The sequence below is a fragment of the Erithacus rubecula genome (assembly GCF_903797595.1).
Source record: "Erithacus rubecula genome assembly, chromosome: 2".
NCBI classification, from domain to species: domain Eukaryota; kingdom Metazoa; phylum Chordata; class Aves; order Passeriformes; family Muscicapidae; genus Erithacus; species Erithacus rubecula.
The window spans coordinates 23,905,574-23,933,015 of NC_136685.1; the positions used below are offsets into that span (position 1 = coordinate 23,905,574).

A 27,442-nucleotide genomic window follows, 5' to 3' on the forward strand; every position below is an offset into this window, starting at 1 on the left:
TTAATATTCTCTAGCATGAGCAAGCTAACAATGCAATTTGCTAATGGCACTCCCTTACTGCTAAGTTCAAACCCTTAGCCTCCTTCATGGTTCATTGAGCAGGGATGGTTATGTACACTTCAGACTGCAGAGAATGCAAACACAGCATTTTGAGTGCACATCAGATTCCTCTGGAAACAAGTGATTTCAAACATCAAGGCAACTTCTGAAGACCATTCTTGAATCTGGTGTTAGATATAAACAATGTTTTAGTCATGAACACAAACACAAGGGGAACTTTTACTCTGAACATGACCACTAGGGAAGTTCACAGTTGAAATTTTGGATGGCTAAAACATTAATTCAGTTTATCACATGAAGATCTACAGGTTTGCTAGTTAGCCATCTGAAGAGAAAGGAAAAGGCTTTTCACTTATGGAGGCAGCCCATTTCACTACAGGTTAAGGAGCATTAACATAAGCCTGAGTCCTGAAACAGCCTGAGCACTTCTGTTCTCTAAAGTATTTTAGCTTTCAAGGCCAACATTCCAGATTTTTTCATTAACAGTGAATTAGTATTTTAAAAGTAGAAATACTCTAAGTGAAATGGTGAGTCAAATGGTTAGATTTTATTACACCTACAAATACAGGCTCTGTTTTGCAAGATGCCCCATGAAATTGAAACTTCTTAACAGGTAATTACTATAACAAAATAAGGTGTAAGAGAAGGGGAGAGAGCCCATCTTTCCTTTGCTAATCCCATAAGGACAGTAGAGATACTTATCCACCTACTATGCGTTATCATCAATATTTCTAACATCATTCCCCATAGGAGAAAAACAGAAGGACAATTAAACTAAGAATGATAGAACAGAAAATAAGGGGAAGTCAAATGTTCTACTCATAAAATTTAGTCCTTCCAGGCAAAGTTTGTGTGAACATTTTGTATCCCACAAGCCCATCATTTACTCACTATAAACTGCTTAAGCAGAGCACATTTGCTCCTTAAGCATAGAAAGAACGGATTACAGAATTTGCATGAGTTTGAGCAGTTGTTTGCCAGAGATCTAGTTCTCCAAATTATCTCAAAGCCTGTGAATTAAAAGTTATGCAAGAAAAAGCAACAGAGGTAATTCTCTACATAGTCCTCCTATTTCAGGATCAAAGTCTTAACTGACACTAAATACCTTCTTTCTTGCTTATAACTGGGAGAACATGTTCACTTCTGCTACTGCACACGCTTCCTCAACGTAAATTCCCCCTGCATCACACAAGATACAAAATCTAAATACCAAAAAGCCTCAAGCTCTTTCCTTGCACTGATTTTAGTGATGCAGTCTGGAGCCCAAAGAGCAGAGCAGACTGGAAAAGACTTTCCAAGAGATGAATAGTGATGCTGGATTTCTGTGATTCATTTTCACACTGCAAACGGAAGAGGAACAAGACTCATACAGATAGTAAGAAGTCTTCCCTCTGATTCCATCTTATCCTAAATGTTTTGAAGCAAGTCTAAACTTGACATAATGTACTAAACTGCATAAAAGTATAAAATGAGCTAGAGATTATTGTGGTGGGGTATTGTCTCTCTCCAGCCCATTCTGTGATTTGAGAAATGCTTATTAAGCCTCAGCAGAAAGCAAGAAACTTTTCTCTCAAAGCTATTAATGAGCAGCCAGGAGCAATACTTCAGTAGATCCCTCTGAGTTCTGCAATCAGGAAAACAGAGGTAATGAAGTAGCACGTATTTGAACACAAAATCATTTTTTTTTACATGCATAAGAAACCATACCACAGAAGGAATCTCAAGGGATATATTTCAGTAGAGGGGACCAGAGGGTACTGTTCCAGAGGGTAAAATTTCATATCTCTGTTACAGTGCAGATTATCCAGCTGTACCAATGAGTTTGCTCTGGTGTCTGCTGCTCAGTCTAAAAAGCCAACATCCTTTCAATTATCAGCCACATCTGAGGCACTGTGCAAGCTGAGAGTACATTACAGCATGGGTACCTTGACAAGGTAAGGGAAGGTTACTGATCTCTCTAATTACAGTAAAAAAAAAAGGTAAAGCTGAGATTGCTAACTGCAAACTTTGCATATCAGCTCAGGCCAGTAACAAGACCTTTACAAACTCATAAATATCAGCTTTATTCAGTAAAGAAATATAAGACATTGAAATGTTTTCTTAGTTCTCAAAAACAATCAGAAGGAAAGTGGTTATGGGTTTGTACTAAAGTCTGAAATCTAGTTTTTCCTGGTTTTTTTTAGAGGTGAAAGCTTGGTGTTCTTAAAATTACTTATACTGAGAATCTTGGGTTGAGAAAGGGAACTGGACTGAAAGCCAGACATTGAGCAACTGAGGCATTTAGCCTATGTGTAAGTAGTTTCATATTCATGCAGTGTTTTATCAATATCCATTGATGTGGGTGCTCAACAGAAATCTTTTTTCTCTGTTGCTCTGTGGTAACAAGAGGTATAGACCTGGTTGGAGTAATAACTGCACCAGTATTAGAAGCTGTATTATTTTCATTATGCAGGAAAAAGCAGCCATGCTTAGCTGAGCAGACAAGGCCTCATACCCTCTTACTCAGCAGTGATGTTTTGTACAAATCAAAGACCATTCCTAGGCTGTTCCTGAATTCCAGCTGAGATTAAGAGGGCAAAGATCTCTGTGAGTATTAGGAGGTCAATTGTACTATTGTGCACTGCATGTTGTAATTGGGTGTGTTATCTATGTTTAAGAAACTAAGTTCAGACAAAGTATTGTTTGATTCTTGCTGGAAAAGTTAATTATATAAGCAAAAGACGTTTAGTTAGCTCTTTGCCGGAAAGAATGTCTTTAGCATTCCCATTTGGCATTGGCCATTCCCTCTGCTCATTCAACTGAAAGCTCAGATGGCCCCATTGAGCAAGAGGAATCAGTTTTGGACCAGGTCCTGGTATCAGCATTTGACTCACATGTGCAGATTTCAGTTATCCTGAATATGGGTGGGGCAAAACTGGAAATGTGGATTGAATTGGTAAGCATGGTTACCAAAATTTTGCTTTGTTTCTGATATTCTGCAACTAAGATTGCATTTTGGTTTCTTTTATTGAAAAAATAAAATAATTCTACCCTCAGAGGAAGATGAATTTTCAATAATTAATATAAATAGGTCGTCTAGACAGTTTGGGAGGAAAGATCCTTTAAAAGAAGTGTAGAGTGCTATTAACGTGATTAATGTTCACTTGTTCTATTTCAAGCTGCCTACTTAGCTCTGTCATTCTTCAGTTCCTACTGGCCATTACTGAAGAGAATTAGAAGTATTTCTTTCCTTGATACAAGACCCAAAGGAATTACAAGACCATGAAGAGGTGGTAAGAAAATACACTGCAGATACTGAATGTGAACTCTAAAATTCACTCCACCTCTTAGCAACATTTTAACATGAAAATCTCTTTCCTAAATTGAGAAGCAGATCAAACTGCAGAGAGAAAAATAGCACATGAATATATCAATACTCCTAAAGTATAGAGTTAGGGCATAGCGTTTGAAAAAGATCAAGTGATATGTTCTGTGCTACAAATATCCATAGTATGTAAGAGGTTTATACAGAGCAAAGTGAAGATATTTTTGTAATAGAAAAATTACTGTTTAAATACTTATTCTAAGCTAGCTTTCAAAGATAATGTACTGTATCAAAATATTTACCTTGCTCCTGTTTGGTGCAATGTTAAAAAATGCCTTTTCTTTTGGCAAATGGGCAAGTACAGCATCAGGATGAAATCTTTGTTCAAGTAACGGATCACTTTTGCTTTCAGAAAGAAAGTGATGCAACTTTTCAGATTTACTGCTTTCTGAAATATTTTCAATGACTCTGCAAGAAGTTTTGTTTAACTCAGTTTCTTCATGTTGTCTGCCTAAAATGTGGACAGCAGAATCCGAAGCAGTTTGTTTTCTATAACCAAGCCCACTGGACTTCTTCAGGAATGCTAATTCTCTCCTGTTATGGGACTGTGAACTTTTCCTTCTCCACGCACAGTGCTTCTCTGAGTTGCTCTTGTCTTGTTCCTTTAACCATGTGTCTGTTTCATCAGGCTTGGCAAGCCTCTGATTGCCACCATGAAAGCTCTCCCCGCAAAGAGAATCACTCTTTGCTTCGCCGGAGAAAACTTTTGCTTTAGCAGTACCAGCTGAAAGGTCTGTACTCACAGGCAGAGCATTACCAGCCACTGTCATTCTCCTGGGGAAGAAGTCAGCCAATTCCACACCCTTAGGATGAATCTTGATGTTTTCTGAAATCTCCACTTGATTCTGTCTCTTTTCTTCATTTTCTTTAACTCGTGCTGAATCTGATCTCTCCTCGGTTGATTTCTTTCTCCTTTTTCTTCTGAAATATTTTCTTCCAGGGGAATGTTTATCTGGACTTAGGGGAGCTTTGGCAGGATCTAAACACTGTTCTTCCTTTTCAGCCCTCACACATCCACAGACATTCCCCATTAGGCTGTCTGTAACTCACAGCCACACCGTTTCATTCATCCCCGTACGTTTATACACAATTAAATCCTCCTCACAAAGTCACAAAGTGCCGTTTCCACCGTGATTCCTTCCAGACTTCACATCCACCCGCCTCGCTACGGAGCCATTTTGCTTATGAGAAATGCACACGCAATAAACGCCGTGGCTCGGTGCCCAGGCAGGGCCTGTGTCTGATTAGACACTGTGGCTTATTTCTGGCCACCAATCCTCTTAAATAAACATCACTGCTCCAGCGTTGGGCTGTAATGCTCTTTGCCTTTCCCAGAGATGACATAGCATTTATGGGCAGTAGAAATTTCTCACATGCGTTTCAACTTCCCGTTTCACTTAGTAACTTCAGCAAGATAAAGCAGAAAAATATGTAGCCACCTTTGAAACTATTAGCTACACTCCCAATCCAAAAGCAAGCACCACAGTAAATAGCGGGGGTTTAGTCAGCAGATTTGTTTAGCACTTCATGTGTTTTTATTACCTATCCAATGATTCACAAACGGCAGGATTAAACTTAAGGATCAGAAATTGCTTTGACAGCTTGCTGGGGGTCAATTTTTTATTTGTATGTGGAGTTTTCATAGCAGCTAATGTGACTTCACTGATTTGTCAGCTATAAATAACCTGCTGCTTCACTGCCATCACGAAAGCACAACAGCTTTGCCAGGGCAATGACACTGCGTACTGGGGCTGAAACTCTGCAGCAGAATTAAACCTTCTGGCAGATAAAAGTGAAACAAATCATAAAAGCTAATCTATCTAGAAAACTGACCTTAAGATTACTGTTCATAAAAATGGAGCTTTATCCTCCTCCCATGCTCCTGTAAGGCATTTCTGAGTAGCTCTGAATTTATGAGCCAAGAAACATCTAACTAAACCTAAAACTAAGTAGAAAGATACACTTTTAAAATGCAAGCAAATCTAACCTCTAGTACACTTTGTTTGGAAAAATCTTTTTAGCTTTCTTCTTTGTTTTTGTCATGGATACATAGCCAAGGACAGATGTGTACGGTTTCTCATGCTGAGAAAGAACTACAGAGTTACTTGCCAGGCATTATCAGGTGTTACCATTGACTTTCCCCTGCTTATTTGAAAAGGAATTGCAGTAATGAGACCCAGAGACTTTATCCCCAGAGGGCAGTTCCACTGAAGTATTCCACATTTTACTGACAGGAGCTAGAATGGATAACACAGTAAAGATCTAGGATGGGCCTCCAAAAACTTTCTAAGGATACAGCCACTCACTGTTGACTACTTGCAGGGCACTGGTGTAAATTTTGACACTAATGCTTAAAAAATTTTGTGCTGTTACACCACAGAGTACAGTGACAGATGGGCAGCTATGTACAGGCACAATGCTAATGTATTTCTTTTCAAAGCACACATTTGTTCTATCACTACATTCATTTAATAAACTCAATTTGTATTTGCATTTGTAGCATGCTCAACATAAAAGGTGCACTTGTGACATTTGCTCCCTTTACTCATGATGAAAAAGTTGTATCCTAGTCTGTTTAGAAAAAAAACCACACTAGAAAAGTGACTTTTAGCTGAAACCAGAGGACTTTCTAATTTAAAGCACACTTCTACATGGGTCAAGGCTGATTTCATTTCACACAGATATAGGTTCTGGTTTAACAACAAGATGCTAGTAAGAATACATGGTTAAAGAGATTGCAGTATAGTCATCTTAATATATTAAAAATATTATAAAGCAGAAAATATGTAAAATATTAAAGACAAGAATTTAAATGGACAACTTCAAATTTTCACACTAATTACAATGTATTAATGCAACCTACCACTAGAATACTGCTAATGTTATTCTTCCTCCACAAATTTCACAGGGGGCAAGAATTTCCCTAAAAATACTGCAAATTTAAATTTTCAGTGCAAGTGCATTTTTAAATTAATACATGTGGGCATCAAGGGTTTCTAAGCAATATTATATTGGATTATTTTATTGAGCTTTTCTGGAAAGTGATTTGATATCTGTTTACATCTGTTTAACAGTCACCATCATACCACCTTGTTTCAAACAGAAAATCAGCCTAAAGTTCACTCTGTTATGTCCAAATTCCTGTAGATTCAGTGGCACACTGACTGACAAAAAATGTAAAATAATACCTAATTCATCATCGGTCAGAAAAAACACATTATTGTTATTTTACAGCTGACAATTACACTTTGTAAAGCAATCAGTAATTTACAGAGTTTCTGATTTTGCACATCCTCTTTCATTCATACTTTAAATTTTGATTTTCTTTTTCTTAAGAGTATCTCAATTTTTCAAAAATCAGGCACTGCTGAAGTAGAATTTTACAAAAAAGAGCAGAAATACAATAATCAATTCTAAAGCACTGGTTACAGGATGAGTGTTCCCAATGATCCTGCTCTACTTCTGCATATTCCAGATCAATTTACTCAAATGCACCTGGTATAACTGTAGCTAGTCCTAGAAGAGAGCCACAGGGATGGTGAGGGGAAACCTTGTGAGGAGCAGCTGAGGGCACTTGGTCTGTTCAGCCTGGAGGAGACTCACAGCATATTCTATTGTAGCTCTATGATTTATCCATTTCTAAATATTAGCTATGAATAAATGCATTCCAAATATACCTCTGCAGATAATTAGCAGCCTTTATACCTTTTTATCTTTCTAGACACAGGTAATTTTGAGACTTAATAATCACTTTAACAATACTCACCACCTGTTCCTGAGAAGGATATCAGCTTTCTATTAGCAATTCTTTCTGCTGTTCCTTTTTTTTTTTTTTTTTCTAAGAACCAAATAGTAACTTTATAGTCACTTTAAGTTTCTAAATCACTTATACTCTTGAAACAAAGAAAAGATCAAGGATAACAGAATTGATAAATTGCAATTATATCAGTTGTCAGGGTTTTTAATACAAAAATTCTAAGCAAAGTAAGTGAAGATTATAAATTAAAGTGCTAGTAACTACAGAAAAAATTACCACTTTCAGCTAACAGAAATTCTATGAAGTCATAACTTTGGTCTCAGCAAGGAAAGAGAGTTAACAGGATTACACTGGATATTCAGAAGAGGGATACTGAAATTTCTTCCCAAATCTGTCAGCTAGAGCTTAGATTGATGACATTCTAAAGCCTCAAAACAGACTATGACTGATCCTATGAGAACCACCACAACACAGTGGTGACCACACCAATGGCTTTGTCTTGGACATCTGACTAATCTGACCAGACCTGAATGATCACTGGTTTAAACCAGAGATCCAGGTGACCAGAGCTGTTAAAACTACCACCAGGAATTGTTGTGTTTCTTTATCTTGATATCCTTTTTTTGTTGGGCTTTTTTGTTGGTATTTTTTTAAACAAAACTTATTAAAGATACAAATTTATACCCACCAACGCTACAAAGTTTTATGGGGAGATTAACAACAGTCTTTTTCTGGCATGAAAACCCCTAAGAAGTATAATATGAATATAGGATTAGACCAACACTTGTGTGCAATTTGACCTGTCTTAGAGGCCACTTAATCACCAACAAGAGGTTAAGACTAAGACATGTTAAACAAATGATTAACACTGAAACATTAAATAGCTCATGCAGATTTGTGTGGGTTTGCATTTAACCACAGATTTCTGTAATTTGTCAAGCATGTCTGTGACTGGGAAATGCATTAATTTCTTAACATGGGACAGGTGCCTAACATATTAAAATGCAATTTTGTTGAATATCTGTGTATTTGTTAGTCTGCAAAATGATGATACCATTCAACCTATGCACACTGCTAATTTATGCTTTATCATTTGTCTCATATAGTCACCAATTATTGTACAGGAGAAGTTACTTCACTTGGCTAATCAAACCATGCCAGGTATCTTTTATCAAAACCCTACTAGTAATGCATTTCAGGTGCTCCTGGATCTAGGATCCTTTTCCCCCCTTTTTTGTGTGTTTATACAACACAGCAGAAGTAATGGAGCGTTTAGCACAAATGGGACGTGTCATTTCACAGTACTAAAACAGCATACCAGATAACCAGCAAGCATTTTGTTGCACAGCCCTAAGGTCACATACAGAATAACAGAGAGATAAACAAAAGCCAAAGAGAAAGTGAAAATTTAAGTAGCACAAGATAGAAAACAAGGATAAAAACAAAGGCTTGCCAGCACAAACAAAATGTTTGGAGCTGTTTGAGCTGTACTGGCAACCACTCCTCAAACTCTGAAAGAGATGTTCACCTACCAACTCACAATTACCAACAGGAGAGGTTTTATATCCAGTGAGATGGCTTACAGAAAGAGGAATTTGTTCCTCATTGGTGGTTTTATGGCATTAATGAATGAGATTTCATACTTCTCTCACCCTTGCTGTGATTCAGATGAATCCCAGAAATTTCAAGAATTCCACATTTATTTTCTTATATAATACTAAGGAATTTTACTATTTTTTTAGAATTCACTGAAGAATTCCAGAAGAAACAACTAGGAGTTCAGCTGAGAAATAAAATATCACAAGAGTACACTCTAACAAATGCTAAAGGGCAGGTAATGCTGCTGCACTGGCTAATGACAGACAATGCAGCCATCACATGGAATACACTTTATCCTACAATCACATATAGTCACAGATGGGATAACTGGCCATATTAGCTCCATTTTTGAATCTTTAAGAAGGTCAGACCTTGAACTGTTCTGGTTGTTTCAAAGCAGAGGCGGAGTAAATTTCAATCCTTGGACTGCAAGGCACACAGCTCAGGCAGCACCAGGAGTGATTGCCAGGAGAACAGTGGCATTCTGACCTCTTATGGCCACCTCAAGAAAGCAGACAGCATGTCTGCTGAATGGTGACCCTTCCATGGGAGATCTTCTGTCTTCTGCACATCATTTACTGAAATGGGTCACCTCAGCTGAGCTGCCTCCTCCTCTGTATGAAGGCCACAGCCTTACAAATCTCACCTTTTCACCAACACTGGTGAAAGTTTACACTGTAAAAGTTTAACTGCTGATGCTGGACCAAATGATCAATGAACCAAATGGATTGCATGGGGGCAGACTAATCAAATGTGATTTTTCTCTTATAAGTTTATGGGAAGAGAGCGCCAAAAAAAATGTATTTGCTGGCTGGCAAGAGAAATGTAAAGAGGTCACATGTGCTGAAGGAGGCCTGAGAGAAAGTGCCCATCTGGCTGGAGAGGGCTGGACAATACTGTAACACCTGGACAAAATCATCACTGACCAGAACCTTGGAAAGCAGCATCCTGCAGAGTCTGACAGCAAAGAGCAGGGGGGAGTGGAAGGAATGTGTTTAATGGCAGTTCCTGAGCTGAAAAATGATGATGAAACTGAAATAGAAGTCTGTTGAGTCATTACTTAGAACTTTCTGAAACTTTTAAGGTCTGAGCTCATAAACTTTAGCTAGATGGAAGTTCAAAGTTTTTCTTTGCTTTGGCATGCTTTTTTCAATCAACTGCAAGTGATTTTAAAGATTTGACATTTGCTAAAAAATGCTTGCAGTGGTTTGAAAGGCAATGATCACCAGTTCTCACATAATTTAAATGTTACTAAAACTATGATGACTATGAGGACAAATGCTGCTTTCATTTATAGTTGCTCATCTCCAGTGTTGTCAGTGAAAATGTATTAGATGTTGAAGAAGGAGTCCATTAAAGTATTAATTTGGATATTTATACATACAGCCTTTGATTCTACTAAATACTGTAATCTGATTTAGCTTGCTCTACAGGTGCCAGGAAAATAACTTATAACAGTTATTACATTATGAAACTGAATTTAAACTAAGCCACCTACTATTAAAAGCATGTGAAATACATGCATTGAAAGCTTGCATAAATCCTGTAACATATATGCATTGGGGTTTTTCAATACCCACAGAACAAATTATTTTCTTAGATACTCAGTTTAATAATCCACCAGATTTCCCATTCCAGCTTTTCAGTATCTCTTATGTAATTACTTGGGACACAGAAAAATGAATACTTTCTGAACTTGTGCAGCTGCAGAAGTCAGTGCTGTAACTCAGAATAACATTTATATTTATCTAGTTATGAGTACCAATTCACAAAGCCATACATCTCTAGATATAATTTAGATGCAAGAGAAACATAATCCTCAAATGTGTATTATCTATTTTTTTTCCCATCATGTCTTTCCCCTAAATCATTCCTAAATTTATTTCAATAATCAGAGGGATTTTCTATTTTGAGTAAATAATACCCTCCAGATAAGGACCATGACTCAGAGAAACAATAAGCCACAAATAACAGCAAAAAAAAAAAAAAAATGTCTGGCACCTTGACTACTTCCCAGATTGCAGTGTTATTAGTGTTATTGATGTGTAACAGAGCCAGTAATATCACACAGCAAACAGCTTCTTATGCTCACTGAGACATTAACTACTTCTGTAAATGCAGAGAAAATTAAGGGGTAATTCAGGTTAAAAGACCCCCAGTTAGGTGTGTAGATACTCATGCTTACACACTAGCTAGATTTTGCAGAGATCACTTTATGCAGTGGGGGCAGGATTCAGTTCTCTCAAAGGGCTTCTGGAGCTCTTTGAGTTATACTGCAATATCCCAAGTGGCCTCCAGCTGCAGATCCAAAAGATAATGAGCCTCTCAAGGTCTGGTGTCTCATCAGAGAACTCCACACACATCCTGCATACCCTAGGACACCTCAGACACCACTCAAATGCCACCTGTCTTTAGGAGACTGAATCAAAAGCCCTATAGTAGTTGTTCAGTCACCAGCAGTGTTTCACACTCTGATGGAGAGAAAAGTCAATTAACCATCTAGAACATTTGAGATACCCATATGGAGATAGCAATTACACCACAAGACCTAAGGAAACCTGCTTCCCACTGCAAATGCTACTGGATATGAAGTGGCAACTCAGAACACACACAGCAGCTATGCTGGACAAGTGAATGGCTCCATAGGTGCCCTAGGCACCTCCTCCAAGTGATCTGAATTATTCCATCAGCCTCACACTCTGAATTGCCTGGCCCTCCAGGCCTCAAATCCACTGCTAAACATGTCTACCACTATTCAAGAAGCAGTTTACCCTGCCTGATCTCTTTCTTCCCAGATGAGAGCAGGTTTCCCATAAGACCCATGTCATGCTTCCCATACTCATGTGGGTGTCTCACAAATCTCCAACACAGATGTTTATATTTGGTTGAGTGGAGTGAACCTCCAGTAGCTAGTTAGTTGACTCACTGTCTTGGCTGTACTAATTGTATAGACTAAACCTCTTTCCTTCCATTTATCAGATTAAAGGGACAATTAAGACAATTACATAAGAACTTAGCTCCCCATAAGCACAAGAATTTAGGTGTCTCAACTTTTGAATTTAATCACAACTTTCCTGATAACTATGGAATTACTCTATGCCTAAACACAGTTATTATCACAAAGCTTTATCCCCTTAGTGAAGACTCAACTGATACACTTTCCTGCTCAGATTTTCCCTCATTTTAAATCTAAGTGAAGAAAAAATACAACTTGAGGCCTAAGTATGTACATTCTTTGGAACTTCACATTCTGAACCTGAAGTGGCCATTAAGTGGGTGACAGAGACACCAAATTGCCATATTCCTCAAAGGAAGTGGCATAGCAGGAAATGTCATGCAAGCACAGAATAGTGCAGGGCATGTGTCTTGCACTACTTTATAAATCCCTTCTGCATTCAGTGTAGGTATGCTGCAGACACTAGTAACTAAAAGAATATAATTTTTTTAACCATCTTGTTCTTCAGTTACTTCATACTTATTGAAGAGGCTTAATATTTAGTCAAGCACCAGTAGTCATTCTTAAAACTACTTTTTCACCAGTTTTTTAAGATATAATTTTTAAAAAGAAGGTCCTCAAGATTGTAAACACCTTCTGAGGGGCATCAAGCACAGCCTAAACAGTCAGTAGGGAGAGGCAATAATCCTGCTGTACTCAGTGTTGGTGCCTTACTCTGAGAACTGTGTGAAGATCTGGTCTCCATAGTTGAACAAGGTTATGAAGGTCCTTGAATATGTCTAGAGACATGGAACAAAGCTGGTGGCAGGGATGAAAAGCATGTCCTAAATGGAGGAGCTGAGGACTTTGAGTTTGTCTAGTTTAGAGAAAGGGAGACTGAAGAGTGACCTCAATGCTCTGTGGGGAAGTAGACAGAGGCATTGAGCTCATTTTAAAGGGAACTCATCTTTAAAAATTGAATAAAAGACAACGCTGGGATCTATCAACCTGTCAGCCTCTCCTCTGTGCCTGGAAAGATCATGGAACAGATCCCAGAGAAGTTGTTAGGATGTCCAATTGCTGGGATGTTCAAGGCCAGGTTGGATGGAGTTCTGAGCTATCTGGTCGTGTTGAAGGTGTCCCTGCCGTGAGCAGGGGTTGGAATAAGGTAATTCTCAAGGTTCCCTTCCAACTCAAACCATCCTGATTCTCCCCTCTCTGGTATCCAGTCACTGGACACATGGGAATACTTCAAAACTGTGCTGGAGAGGTTTATATTGGGCATCAGGAAGCATTTCTCTTCCTTGAGAGTGGTCAGACTTTGGAACAGGGTTCCTAGACAGGTGGTAATACTCCAAGCCTGTCAGTGTTTAAGATGCATTTGGAGAATGCCCTAAGCAACATGCTTGAACTTGCAGTCAGACCTGAGTTGGTCAGACAATCCCACCAGATGAGCATTGTAGTTCTCCTCCAACTGAAATACTCTACTCTGACACATCTGCAAGATCTGAATTGTACATGCAGATATTTAGTTGGTAATTTGTTATTTGACAAGTAGTTGTTTGGGTTAGGACATAGTGAAATGTGTTTTGACTACAATTTAAATGCTTGAACAGATTTCATATGGAGCTGACTACCTTACAGTGTAAAATCCTTGCCACACCAGTTCACCTAAAGAAGGTAATTTATATAAACTGGTTGTCCTTTTCATCCATGTTTTTACAACTGGTAGCACTAACAAATGCTATCACTTCTTACAAGCACCTAAAATTGTGCCAGATGTCCTGTGCTTGATCTAATGAGAAAAACTAATAATTTCATTCTGCAAAAGCCTAATAATCAGGTTCAGAAACATAAAATACAAATCAAGTAAAGATTTAACTTTCACTAACAGCTTCTATTAGTAAGCTGTTAATCTTTATTTCTTAAAATACAGCAACTTTCAACCACAGCCTAATTCTGTAGGTCATGCTTAAATATATTTAAACCCAGCCTTTTTTTCCTCTATATAGCCATTTGGGAGCAAAGATGGACATGACAAGGGGACCTGAAGGAGCTCCAAGTCCTTGCTAGTGGTTTCTTCTTTATTCTATGTGCTTGTCCAGGCTAGGATGTGCACTCTGTCCATTCATGTCTTTGCTCCTTGTTAGGATTTGCAGTAGGGCACATTAGATCCTAGCAGCTTTTCTGGGTTTTTTTAAGTAATTTTTTCTCAGTCATAAATCCAGTGTGGAACGCTCCTAAGTGAATCATGATTTTTCTGTGTGATCTTGCAAATTTCTGATCATTTAAAATGCCTGCACAGCAGGGAGGTCACAGCTAACAATGCTGCAGTCACTAAAGGGGAATTATCTGTCATCTGAATTACATCATCTACAGCCAGGGCCATTATGCAAGCCTCCTTTTGAGGAGCAATTTAACACCACACACTGTAAGGCTGCATTATACTGTACACAATCCCACCAGTGTAGAACAACCAGAGTGCCACCTAGTGTGACCCATGCCACCATCACTGGGGCCAGAAACAAATGCTGACATGGGAGGAGGCTGAGAGTACAGCTTGCTGAAATACTCATAGCAGCAGATCCTGAAGGAAAAAAATATCCAAAACTTTTCTATATATTTTAATACTTATAAAAAGGAGTCTGTAGAATAAAACAAGAAGGATATGTCCAAACTGTCTTTAATGATGTTCAAAACTGAAGCTATTTTTCTCACACTCCACAGACATGAAATTAGCAAATAAAATCTTGAGATTCAGTTTGCATCATGAAACAAGATACATTATCAAAACCTTCAGAGACACATTAGAGAAGAGATAAAATCTATGGAGTCCTGTCTAAGTCAACATTCCTCACCACTCTGCAAGAATCTGACCAAAAACATACAGTCAAGCAAAACTAGGCTTACCTGAAAGTGCAAGATTATGGTCCATATCAACCCCAAAGTCAATTTGGGATTCCCATCTGTTATATCATCATTTCTGATGTTAACCAGTTTCACCTGCCAAAAGAAAATTGAAATAAATATGCCACAAATACAAACTGCATTATGTGTGTATATATATACATATATATGTATATACTACATACACAGGCATGACTTTAAAGGGTGCACTACTCGCTTCCTGAGCCTACTCTGCTGGGTTTTTTTAATTCTCAAAAGCAGAAAGGAATTGCACTCTGCCTGTAAGTGGCCTGCCAGGAATTGCCCTCTCCCACTCACACCGGGATGAGGAAATTCCTCAGCTGTCACCAGGCTGGCAGATCTGCTCCCCATGCCAAACACCCTTTGCCTCAGCCCGTGTCCAAAGGGGAAGGCAGCACAGAGCAGGGCAGGATAACATGGATATGATGATCTGTAGCACTGTATCAGTGCCAGGGCAGTGCTGGCACTGGGAAGTTATCACTGCTGTCCTTCCACCCCACGCTTTCCTGTACTTAAACAAGGACTCAGCAGCAGGACTGGCCTGCTAAAACACAGGTCTGACTTGATAAAACTGGGAAATTAGAAACATGTTTGAGCAAATAATGGCTTAAAAAAGACAATAATTGTTATAGTTTATGATGCTGTACTCGTTCATAGTGCCATAAAAATACCTAACAGGACTAAAGCAAGAGCTGCAGTTATTACACTCCCATAAACTCACACAGAGTGAGTTCAACAATTCCAGCTTTTGGTTGAATTTTATTAATATCTTTAATTCCTCTATATGTATTATGCATCCATATAGCCTAACAGTTAAAGATGACTCAGCTAAAAGACATTATGCTTTTAGCTTACATTAGTAAAGTTTCATGCACATGCTTTTCAACATATACCCTGTTATCAACTGTACAAGCAAAGGCATGTCCTTCTTTTGATCTGCAGACAATCTTAACTATTTGGAGAGGGAAAAAGTGCCAAACCACACTCTCTGCAAGAAAGACAGTGTATTCCAGTTTGTTTATTTCTCAAGTCAGGCTTCAAAATTATCAATATGCAGGTTCTCTCTGCCCTACAATCACAATGAAGCATTGTACTTGAAGGTTACACAGCCCAAATTGAGCCAGTTAACTCCTAAATACAGTTTAGAAACACCTACTAGAGGGCTGAAACTTTAATCAACTGCAAGCCCCACTGACAATCTGCCAAAACCACAGCCCTACAAACATTTTGTACACTAGAATATAGCCACTTACACAAAAAGGGAGCACAAAAATCCTCCAAATCAAACTCTACAGCAGCACGTGCATTTCCATAAATATGAGGATGACACAGCTCTACACCTTCTGCATTTTAATCCACGTGGTCTGCCATGCATAAATAAGGCATGGTGCAGCACAAGTCCTGAGGTCCTGCTGCCATTAAAAATGCCATTGTGACTGTCAAGTAGCATTCATTTACTTTGCAACATACTTTTCCAGTGGCTCACTTAAGTTAATAGGAAAAGTTTGTTTTGAACTCAGCAAAAGAGGATTTTGCTCTCAGTGCACGCATATAATTCACTGACCTGAAAGGCAAGTTTGAAATTTCAAAATGCAAAATGACATCTGGTTTCATAACAAAGTTAAGTATCTGTTTATGGTTTGCTACCTCATATTCTCTCAAACATTTGAAGTAGCAAAAATAATTTAATTTTTTTTTTGAATCAACCAATCAGAAAGCAGATTGTCGATTCATTGGGATGTGATGGATAGGGAGGAACAGTTTTTCCTTCCGTATTTTGGACTTTTTAAAAATTGCCATTTTGTAAAGGGAGAAATCAAGACTTCTGTAAGCATTTAAAAGATACTGAAAAGTGGAAAGAAATTCACAGCAGCAGAAATGCAATAGTGTGGATTTCAAGTGTCTGGCTAAAAGAAGATACAAGTGAAATTAAGCCTGAATCTTCCACAGTTCCCAGATGGCTCTCATGTCTCACTAACTGGTCTAAAAAGACCAGTTTTGCTTTAATCAGGATAAAATTTTTCCCAAAACAAATACAATCAAAAAAAGGAACTTCCATATAACATTCTAATATATTTGAATTGGCATTTTGCACTAAAAATTATATTGTGAACAAAACTGCACACCAGCTAGTGTCTGGGCAGTGAAAGACAGTTAATCTTACTCTAAGCAACTCCTATGGATGTCACCCATAATTTTCTTCTCTTTAACAGCATATAGCATGTGGAAAGTGTTATTATTGCTCAGGGAAGAGTGGTGTAAAACTACCTTTCCCACATCTCTCTTAACTATCTCAAGCATGACACAAAACTGAGGCTGCATGAGCAGCTGCTAGACAACATGCACAAGAGACAAAGCGGGACAATTTTGTTTCTTACTACCTATAGGTGACAAAATTTTCATTAATTCTTTTATTATTATTATTATTTTCATCATACCTGGCGCCTTTTCAAATAGTCAAGTGCAATTTGGACGTTCTGCAGTCTGTGAAAACGCATCCGGCCTTTTTCCCGGGGCTACAAGTGGAAAACAGCAGTTGTGAGACTTTCTCATCAGGCAAAAGAACAGTCTGGTTTAAATACACCATGTAGAACATTTGAAGCACTACAGCTTTAATAAAGTCAACACCTTTGGTGGAAAAGTGTGTTTTAACTATTTATTTTAACTGTAGTTATTTTTTAGTACAGTGGATGGCAAGAGAGATCAGTGGTTCCCAACTGCAACTTTGATCCATGCAGGCTGACAGCTGTTCCCTGTAAAGTGCTATTAAGGCCAAGAGGGCTACTACCTACAGAAACTAACCTGGAATACATTATTATAAAATATTTACAGTGTATTAAGCAAAATAAAACATAAGTAATGTCATGGACCTTTAAGCTTACCTCTGTATAGAACTTCATGGCTTAATGGTATGACTGCATAATCATTATGATAGCTATACATATTTTTTTAAAGCAACTACAAAAGATAGTATCTTCCTCCAAACAGAATAATATAATGTAAGCAGTCCTGGAGTGTAAGTTTAAATTCTTGACTTGGGTAGAAAACTTTAAAATATGAAAAGAACTAACAAATCACTCCCCTCAAAGCAAAGTCAGAACTATCAAAAAGAAACTGTGAAATAAAAATGAGCGGTGTGTTAATGGAAACATGGCTAAAATGCATGCAGTTAGTGTAAAATCACCAAGAAGAAGAATCACACAGAAAACACATACTTAGCTGTCACAGATCAGCATGGGAAAGCAGTTAAATTTATACCATCAACATCATATCCAAGTCCTTCTATTCTTCCTCATTTCAGATTTTTCACACTTTCACAGCAATAAACTGGAGTGGACTATAATTGCTATGGATCAGCCATGAATATGAGCATTTCCTCAGACAATCACTGTGAAACACACAGATAAGCCCAAGCCTTCCTCAACTGCCTTTTTTTCCCCCTATGGAGTATCAGATGCTTGCCAAAAAAAAACATAGGAAAATGAAGTTGAATAAGAAGCATAAACTGAAAAAAAAAAAAATCATAATTTCCATTACAGAATCTTCTTTTTAGCCCCTTGTTTTTCACACCAATAACTCAGGATCAAGCATTACAGCCCTTACTATCAAGTAGCTTCCACAGTTGGAATGAAAGAATCCAGACCTGGAACTAGGTTTTCCACAACAAGGAAGGTATAGTAAATCCCAAAATACACAGTTAGCATCTCAGAGGGGAAATATTTTTTTTATAAAACAATGCAGCATTTTTGATTTATGCTGCACTCCAGAAAAAAAGCACACAAATTCCACTGAAATCACAACTGCAGCACAACACACGGGGGCCAGGGAGGCAGTCAGGCCCTATGACAGCAAGTTACTTTACAAATAACAAAATGCAAGGTCTAAAAAGGCATGAAACAGCTCACTCAGACTAACAAGCACTCAACATTTTGCACTTTATGAGTAGATATTTCCCTTCTGGATGGGTAAAATATAGAGAATCTGTAATTCAGCATTTATTGCAAGAAAGATAAACCCTGGAAACTATCTGTATTTTTAGAAGCCACAACACAAAGCTGTCATTTAACTTCTAATCTACCTGATATCATAAAAAAATCACTACTACATATGGTCAATTCTAACAAACAGATCTGCACACTGAATTACCTTATTTCAAGATTTAACCAATATTATGGCACACACACACACCATGCACATAGTAAACTGGTGCTTGTAATTAAGACAAATCCTTTTTTTGCCATTGATTTCACTAAGAAGAACCTTCAAGTCTTTGTATAAATTACTTGTATATGGACAATACTGTTTGCAAGTTTTAAAAGAAGCCTTAGTTTAATAGAATTATGGTATTTCCCTATTTTAAAAAATTAATTTATAGCTTCTTGATAGTATTGTCCAGTAGACATTTGCACCATGGTTTTGTACAGTTTAATGAAAGAAAACAAATAGAAATCTTGAACATTTGCATTTTAGCTGTTCACAAAAAGACCGAATAAAAATTTTCTTTACCATACCTCCACCATAAACACACGTCCCCTGGTTTATCACCAGCAGTCCTTTTTTCCTTTCTACAGCCCACTACTGCAGCACACCAAGCTAGAATTTGCATTAGCAGACACCACACTTCAAACACTGCATTAGTACAGTTATGGGGGTCGGCACCTACCCCCTTATCCTCATCCTCCACATCCTCATGCTGTTCATTTGCGCATGCTTCTGTTGAACTCACCAACCGTAAGGTCTTCAAAAAATCTCGCTCTCTTGGCTAATGAATACAACAGACAGGAGACAGGACAGCAAAAACACAAGACAGAGCACAAATGAAAAGAAGAGCATGAAAAGAAGAACATAATGAAGAGAACAAATACCAAGCAAGGGAAGTAATGCTCACAAAGAAAGGAAATGACACCTGAGGAGTGTGTTAGACAATTTCAGGGACATTTGATCCTTGTTATTTGTAAGTTACTCCCCTAAATGCAAAACGATATTAAGCACCCAATACTTGTTAAAACAAAAATCAGAAAGAAAAGGAAAGAACAGAAGAAATAGTGCATTACCCTGTTAAGAAAGGAAGTCTGACTAACCACAAGAAACGACGAGAACAGATTGCACTCCCCCACAGAATTCACACCAGCATATTTACCAATAGAAATACCACTTGTGTCTTTGGTGTCAGGTCACAGTTACAGAAAATATCAAAGAAATCTACAGCAGTCAATACACAAGGAGTTAAGAAACAGAGAAAATGCATAATCAACAATCTGAAATCACTGTATTATGATCTAAAACCTTACCAAGGTGTCTCCAGAAAGGACTTCTAGAAGTGAGATTAAGTTATGTCCATCTCTTAGGTCTTCATATAGGTCATTCACATGCTTTCGAACCTGCACAGATAAATGTAATAAATAAACACAAGATCCCTGAGAATTCACATTCAAATTAATACGTATCTTTAAAGATACAGATAAACCTCAGCTATGCATCAGTATTGCTTTTTTTTAATTTCTTCACTTTCATTACAAATTTACAACTGCCAATTAATTGTAATAGACAAAATTCACATCTGTGTCTGCACTTGCAGACATCACATTTTACATCACTTTAATTAAAAGAAAAACAGTATCAAGTTACAGGTAATGAATGCATGTAGAAATTAAAAAATCAGCATCTGACAATTTAAACAATATCAGATACTCTTCCATTTGGACCTAAATAATGACTACTGTGACTACAGTAGCTAGATTCAATGAATTCTAAAAAAATACATGACAGATATATCTTAGCAGCAGCATACATGTTCACTGCAGTCAGGCCAAAAGTAAAAGACTTGCTAATCAAAGCCTGCCATCCACCAATTAACAGCATGTATTGTCACCTCAGGTTTCCCAGTTTAGTGAGCTTTCCCAAAGATTCACACATGCACCTTACACACTGCACCAAAGAGCTATGACTTTGAGTATGGACATGGAGAGGGGCTGCAGTGACAGGAGACAGCTGGTAGCTCCACCTTTACTGACAGGCACAACAAATCTGGGAGAGAGCTGTCCACAGGCCAAATTCTTGATGCTTACCCTTCGCTTAAATACAACTTTATCTGAAATGTTTTGAACTATCTCAGCCAGCTGCTCTTTGAATGTGACACAAAGGATCTAATTTTTCAGAATCTGAGATTTTTGACTTGCTAGGGCAGAGGTTGAGGGCTTTCCAGCTACAGGTTAATGTCAGCTCCCTGGTGGTCCTGTTGAACCCCCAGATCAGAAACTTCCTAAGCTTAGGATAAAATACAACATCAGAAATTTTCTTCTTCCTCACCTCTTCCAGAGATGAGCTGCACTTACAATATGAGATCAATGAGACACGCTCTGTCCATATCCCATATGTCCAACATATGTGTGTGATGAGGGTAGCAAGAATCAATCCTAATCTTCAACTTAACACAAAACCTCAATTTGCCAAACTTTTGGGGGAATTTTGAGATTGATTCTGTTGCATAAATAACTGAGTCCACACCTAAGATTAGTTTCATAAATGCTTTTTAGTTCAAGTTTTCTTACTCCATTTTTTAAGAATGAAATTACCCTGCAATATTTTCACGAACATCATCATCTTAATTGAGAGTAGCATCAGAACATATTTATGCTTGTGCTGAAGACTAGCCAGAACAAGTCATCTAGAAGACTGTTCCATGAGGAATTAAAACATATATCTTCCAAAACACTTACATGAACTCTAAAAACACAGCCAAGTTACAATTCAATACACTAATACATAAGCTTTACACCCTCACACACATAAACAAAATAGTATCATTTTAATCTTAGTTAATTTTTTTTTAATCCTGCAAGCAATTAATGTAAAATCTATGAAAAAATTTCTTTGATAATATCAAAGTACTGCTAAGCTGAGCAAAGAAAAAGAACAGGTGTTCTCCTACTCCACCTCTGGTGAATAAAAAGGGAAGCCATATAAATAATTGATATACCTGATACAAGATTCAATTATGATAAATGCTTAAAAGATGGGAACCATAAGAATTTTTAATTTTTAACCCACTTTTTTTTTATATTCAAAGAACTGTATCAAACTGAGTGCTAAACCCCTTCTGTTAAAAGTAGGCAGGTTTTTTTTATGACAAAACTCTGTGATATGGCTGCCAGCCCCCCCAGCCAGGACATGTCACTTCCCACTACTCCTGCTACTCTGTCTCACAGCACACATCTGTTAACCTTGTGTTTGTTTCTTATGCTCTGAGGTTTCCTAAGTATCACAAAGACAACCATCTTCCCCAGTTTATCTTTCTAGAAATCATGGACACTTCAGAGATGAACTCACACTGGATATGAAAAAGCTGGCACAGAGCTGTCAAAACAGGAAAACCAGCAGTACACCTTATGCATCTGTCTTAGTTCTGCCACTGGCTGGCAATTACTGTGAGGATTAATTATTTAGTACATACTGTGCCAGTCATCCTGGTACAGAGAAACATAGTAAGGGATTTCTTCCAATACTCTGAGCAGCAGATGTGCATCTAAAATGCTGTATTTGGGCAACTGATGTGAGCAAGTATGTTTACTCAAAGCATCAGATTGCTTCTTCCAAAAAGAGCATTTTGAGCTCCTCAAGAGATCCTACACTGACACTTCAGGAAAAGCTTGAAAAATCACCCCTCTCTATCATTTAGACAGCTCTTGTCTCTCAACATATAGAACAAATGTTAACTTACAAGAAACAAATATAAGTACTTCAAGTACTTCATTGCTCTCTACTACCACATTCAGCCTCCTTCAAGACACATAGTACCCCAAACACGGGATGCAGATGGGGGTCCCTGGACAGATGTGTGGGATCTACTGAGCCCATAGAATTTCACAATAGTTCTTGTGGCTTTTCAATAAAATCACAGAATTCTCAGCCCGACATTTTACAAGGTCCACATGCAAAGTAGGTTACTTCCTGCCTCAGGCAACATTTTGCAATATACCCATGTGAGTGTGGCAGATTTGATAATCTGGGCATGAGAAGAGATTCTTTAAGGAAGACGTGGGAAATACTGAGTGGCTGAGGTGCATCTGACAAAACTTAAACAAGAAAAGCAAAATGGCTTCACTAGTGAAAAGAGACAGTGTGAATGTCTCCTGTTTCAGAAGTGATTCATTTTCTGATCTTCATCTTCTGGCATGTGTACTGTGATGTTTGTGGTAAGAAAAGTTCCATTCTCCTTGACATAAGCATCAGGTATTTTCATATCATCCTTTTCCAGCAAGATTATGCCTTGCAGCTTAGTGTCTTGGAGAATCTCTGCCCCAGCACCAGTAAAAAGCAGCTTTTAATACTGTAGAGATGGCAAAGCTTGAATCCTGACTCCAGACCCCACATGTTAGACACTTCAGAGATGAAGACCAAGAAGATGGCTGTCACCTCCAAAAGCTTCCACTTGGACCTCCACACTGTTCTGCTTCTCCTATAAAATTCCTCACCCACAAGGCTTGCCCTCCTCCTCTGTGAGCTGGCATCACAGCACCTGTCACCACTGCCTGCAGTCTGCCTGGTTCTTCTTCCAACAGGGAAAGAAGAGCATGATTCAGCTGCCTGGTCACATACCTAGCTTTGTTTATGGGGGCTATGTCCTGGGTTAAAAAGGGTTATGAGTTATAAAGGGTTATGTTTAGGGGCTATGCCACTTTGTCTCCCTTCTCCAGAAGGACTAATGTTTGCCTAGATCCTGCTGGCCAGTCCCCCACAGATGTCTGCAGTCCTAAATGCCAATGCTTAGTGAACCAAACTTGCCCATAGTGATCTCTGGTTTTGCCATCAGTCACAGCAGAAAACAAGCCATCTTCCACAGAAAACCTATTTCTTACCATTTTTATTGATAGTAGTTGTCTTGATTCTAGAACAAAATATATAGTTTTACACACTAATGGCTGCTTATATGATAGAAGGGGAAGGACTGTCACTTCTGCTCCTGCAAGCAAAACCAGCTCAATTTTGACAAGGATGGACAGAAGATGCACAGGTCACTCTCTAACACTCCCATATCTACTTCTTAGTAGAGCCTGTTGCAATAGGACAAGGCATAAGAGTTCTAAATTACAAGAAAGTGGATTTAAACCAGATAGAAGGAAAACAATTTTTACTGTGAGGGTGGTGAAACATTGCAACAGATTTCCCAGAGAGGTGGATGTCCTATCCCTGAAAACATTCAAGGTCAGGCTGGATGGGGCTCCAAGCAACCTGATCTAGTTGATGATGCTGCTCATTGCAGGGGGGATTGGCCTCAAGTTGTGTCAGGGGCTGTTTAGGCTGGGTATTAGAAAAAGATTCTTCACCCAAAGGGTGGTAGGACGCTGGCTACCCAGGGAAGTGGTTACAGCACCAGGCCTGACAGAGCTCCAGAAGTGTTTGGGCAATGTTGTGATTCTTTGGGATGGTGCCCCACAGAACTGGGAGCTGGGCTGAATAATCCTTGTAGGTCCTTTCCAATTCAGCTTATTCTGTGATTTTAAAGGCCCCTTCCAACCCCAACTGTTATAGGATTGTATGATTATTCTACTGAAACAAAGAAGAATCACCCTTTTATCTTAATTAGAAGTTTGGTAGGAAAATAGGGTTGTGCCCATTTCTGTGTATTCAGTGAGTGCACACCCAGCATACACATAGATGCCTCAGACTTCCTTGTCAGGATGTAGTGTGTTCCAGACCAGCACCTAAAATGTACAGATCACATTCTCTACTGAAATAGTGTGTGAAGAAGCAGAAACAAACATTACTGTGCTGCAGAATCCAGAGAAGAGGCAAAAGAGAAGCAGAGAGAATACAATCAGATCAAGCAGGAACAACTCAAAGTAACGCCCATGTACTGGAGGCCACCAGGAAATCCTGAAAGAAGTGAGGTAATCACTGTGGCCCTGGCAAGCTGCATGCCTTGGAAACAAGGCAAAGTTTTGTGTGCACACTTACTTGCAAAATTACCCATTTTTAAGAGGGTCAGGAAAGCAGACTACTATAATCTAATACCTGCCTTAAAAACATTAGAAGTCGCCCTTTCTATATCATAATTAAGCTGAACTAATCATTGTGAGAACATGCCAAATTAGACCTTTTCTGACAGTTTCCAGAACAGGCAAAATTAGAATCAAATGTGAACCATACTTATTTTGAATAACTGAAGTTCAGTTGTCAAGTCTTTATAAAATCAGTGTCATTACCTAGCAGTTATCAAGATCCAGCTGAGGCTGTTCAGACAACATTGCCTGGGAAAGTCTTTTTCAAGTACTGCTCTCCTTGCTTCTGGAAGCAAAGTTAATTAAAAGCCCAGCTCAGACATAAAGCATTACTTATTTTTCAAAGGAAAATGGGAAAAGACTTAGAACTGTGAGGGGTGTATTTAGGGGAAAAAAAAAAAAAAAGCATCATGCCTTAATTACCACTGAGGTCACAGAAAAGTCCAAATGACAGCTGGCACAAAGCCATCGTAAGTTTCACAATAAACTTCAAATTCATTCCTTAGGAATCTGAGTCAATGCCCATGGAAGAAAGATCTCTTAGAACACTGACTCACTTCAGTAACAGTAAAACAATTTTCACCAAGATAATAGATATAGTTAAGGGCTCCTATGACTACAGTGTTCCACAGCAAATGCCATCAGCCTTCAAAGAGCTGAAAAAGTGGCCACTGTTGAGATCCTGACACCCTGATCAGTTACCCTAATGTTTCAGCTTCCTAAAAACATATTTAAGCTTATCTTTAAAGGAGAACTTTTATTAAAAATGATACTTATGGGAGAAGCAGTTTCCTAGAAGTTTTGAGAACATGCATGTTTTAGTCCTTTCATTTTTAAAAATTAAGAAATCACAGTAGCAATTCTAACTGCATGATGACAAATAAACCTATCCCATAGAATTTTAAAAATCTAATACAAAAAGTTGTATTTGTGCACAAAAATAAATATTTACTCGCCTGACACATGCAGCATGACTTATGAGAAACACTCAAAAATCCTGAACAAGATCCATGAAGCATGAAATTGTCAAAATATGAAATTTGTCAAAACATTCCCTCGTGACTGATCTGACAAGGAAGATGCTTCTCCAAACATCCTCAAAAGTAACTTATTTCACTCTACAGACTTCTCCCATTGCCCCATGTGAAGGATGAGTTGGCTCAGCACAGGGCAGGCTCACTCCTCCCAGGTTCTCTGCCCCTCTGTGGGGCAGTGAGGTGCTGAGCTGGGCTCCATGGCCAGCTTGGTGCCAGGCCAAGCCAGCAGGGAGCCAAAGCTCTGTGCAGACTGGCACACACACTGACAGCCTCCCCTGCACTTTAATCTCCTGCTCTGAACCCAAAACTTATTGCTAGGAAAAAACCCAAACTCCAAACACACACCTTGCTCACAGTCCTTGTTTCATTCTGAATCCCATAGCAAACTTCACTCATTCTGTTACAAACAAGCACACAGGCTTAATGAGGAGGATTTAGTCTTGGTTAGGAGGACTGGGGCAGGGCCAGGCAGGGCAGGGGCAGCCAGAGCACTGGGCTGCAGGTGATGCTGCAGGTGATGCTGCAGGTGATGCTGCTCCTGCCAGAGCACTGGGCTGCAGGTGATGCTGCAGGTGATGCTGCTCCTGCCAGAGCACTGGGCTGCAGGTGATGCTGCAGGTGATGCTGCTCCTGCCAGAGCACTGGGCTGCAGGTGATGCTGCAGGTGATGCTGCAGGTGATGCTGCTCCTGCCAGAGCACTGGGCTGCAGGTGATGCTGCAGGTGGGGCTCTCCTGCCAGAGCACTGGGCTGCAGGTGATGCTGCAGGTGATGCTGCAGGTGATGCTGCTCCTGCCAGAGCACTGGGCTGCAGGTGATGCTGCAGGTGGGGCTCTCCTGCCAGAGCACTGGGCTGCAGGTGATGCTGCAGGTGATGCTGCAGGTGGGGCTCTCCTGCCAGAGCACTGGGCTGCAGGTGAGGTTGCTCCAGCACTGGACACCCTGCCAGCCAGGCTGGCACACACACTCCTGCCAGGTCTCTCCTGTCCTCCTGCTCACTTGCAAGCAGAGTCTGGCAAATCCAGTTTTAGGCCAGTTTTAATGGTTCCAAAACTCATTTTCACACTTTTCTCTTGCTGGACAGCCTAATAATTCACTCCACAGGAAACAATTTTTGTGGTTCACAGAAAATAAACACTTCTTTATGTCAAACTCAGGAGTAATTTTTCTGTTTCTGGACATTAATTCTCACAAATAGACACAGCTAACATTACTCAAGTTAAAAAAATTCCTTTATGATTTTATTAAGGCACATTTAAATAAGTCTCCTTTACAGAGTGAGTTAAAACACTCTTGATCTTTGTTTGTAACAGATGTTTTCTAACTGAAAATTTATCCTTGATTGCATCCTTGGATTCATCCCTCACTTTCTCAACTGGCCAATGCTTTACACTCTATTATCATAACAACTATAACATCCTTCCTGTATTCCATCCCTCTAAGAGCCTGTCCTTGTATCTCAAATTACTCTCACTTTTTTTTCCCACATTAACCTTCACATTTCTCCCAGACAACTCAATCATCCATTGCCTTCACATACTCTATTTTGCCCTCAATTATTCCACATCTCTGGATAACTCCATTAATCATAAAGTATTTGTATGGCTTTAAGGTATAAATATACTCTGGCTCAATTTTAAAAAAATTAATTAAGATGGCCATTGCTAAATCTTGTTAGATATCCATAAATTTTTCTTAACTTCACATATTTTTGTTTTGTAAAGTGCATTCCAGTATTTTCCTGATCCTCAAATCAGCAAGT

General features: G+C 38.8%; 1 protein-coding gene across 4 annotated transcripts in view; it reads right to left on the reverse strand.

Annotated features, from left to right (window-relative positions):
- The window catches only part of LOC306798550 (dystonin-like), a 283,743-nt gene that overhangs the window by 158,467 nt on the left and 97,834 nt on the right, over nucleotides 1–27,442 (reverse strand). For 3 of the 4 annotated variants that reach the window (XM_079298670.1, XM_079298672.1, XM_079298671.1), the window contains 3 exons: nucleotides 19,935–20,024; nucleotides 17,082–17,159; nucleotides 14,626–14,718 (listed from right to left, as the gene is read on the reverse strand). In XM_079298670.1, the coding sequence (XP_079154796.1) occupies nucleotides 14,626–14,718; nucleotides 17,082–17,159; nucleotides 19,935–20,024 (261 nt within the window). Of the gene's footprint in view, nucleotides 1–14,625; nucleotides 14,719–17,081; nucleotides 17,160–19,306; nucleotides 19,406–19,934; nucleotides 20,025–27,442 lie in introns of all 4 variants that reach the window. The other variant, XM_079298669.1, reaches the window with a different exon arrangement.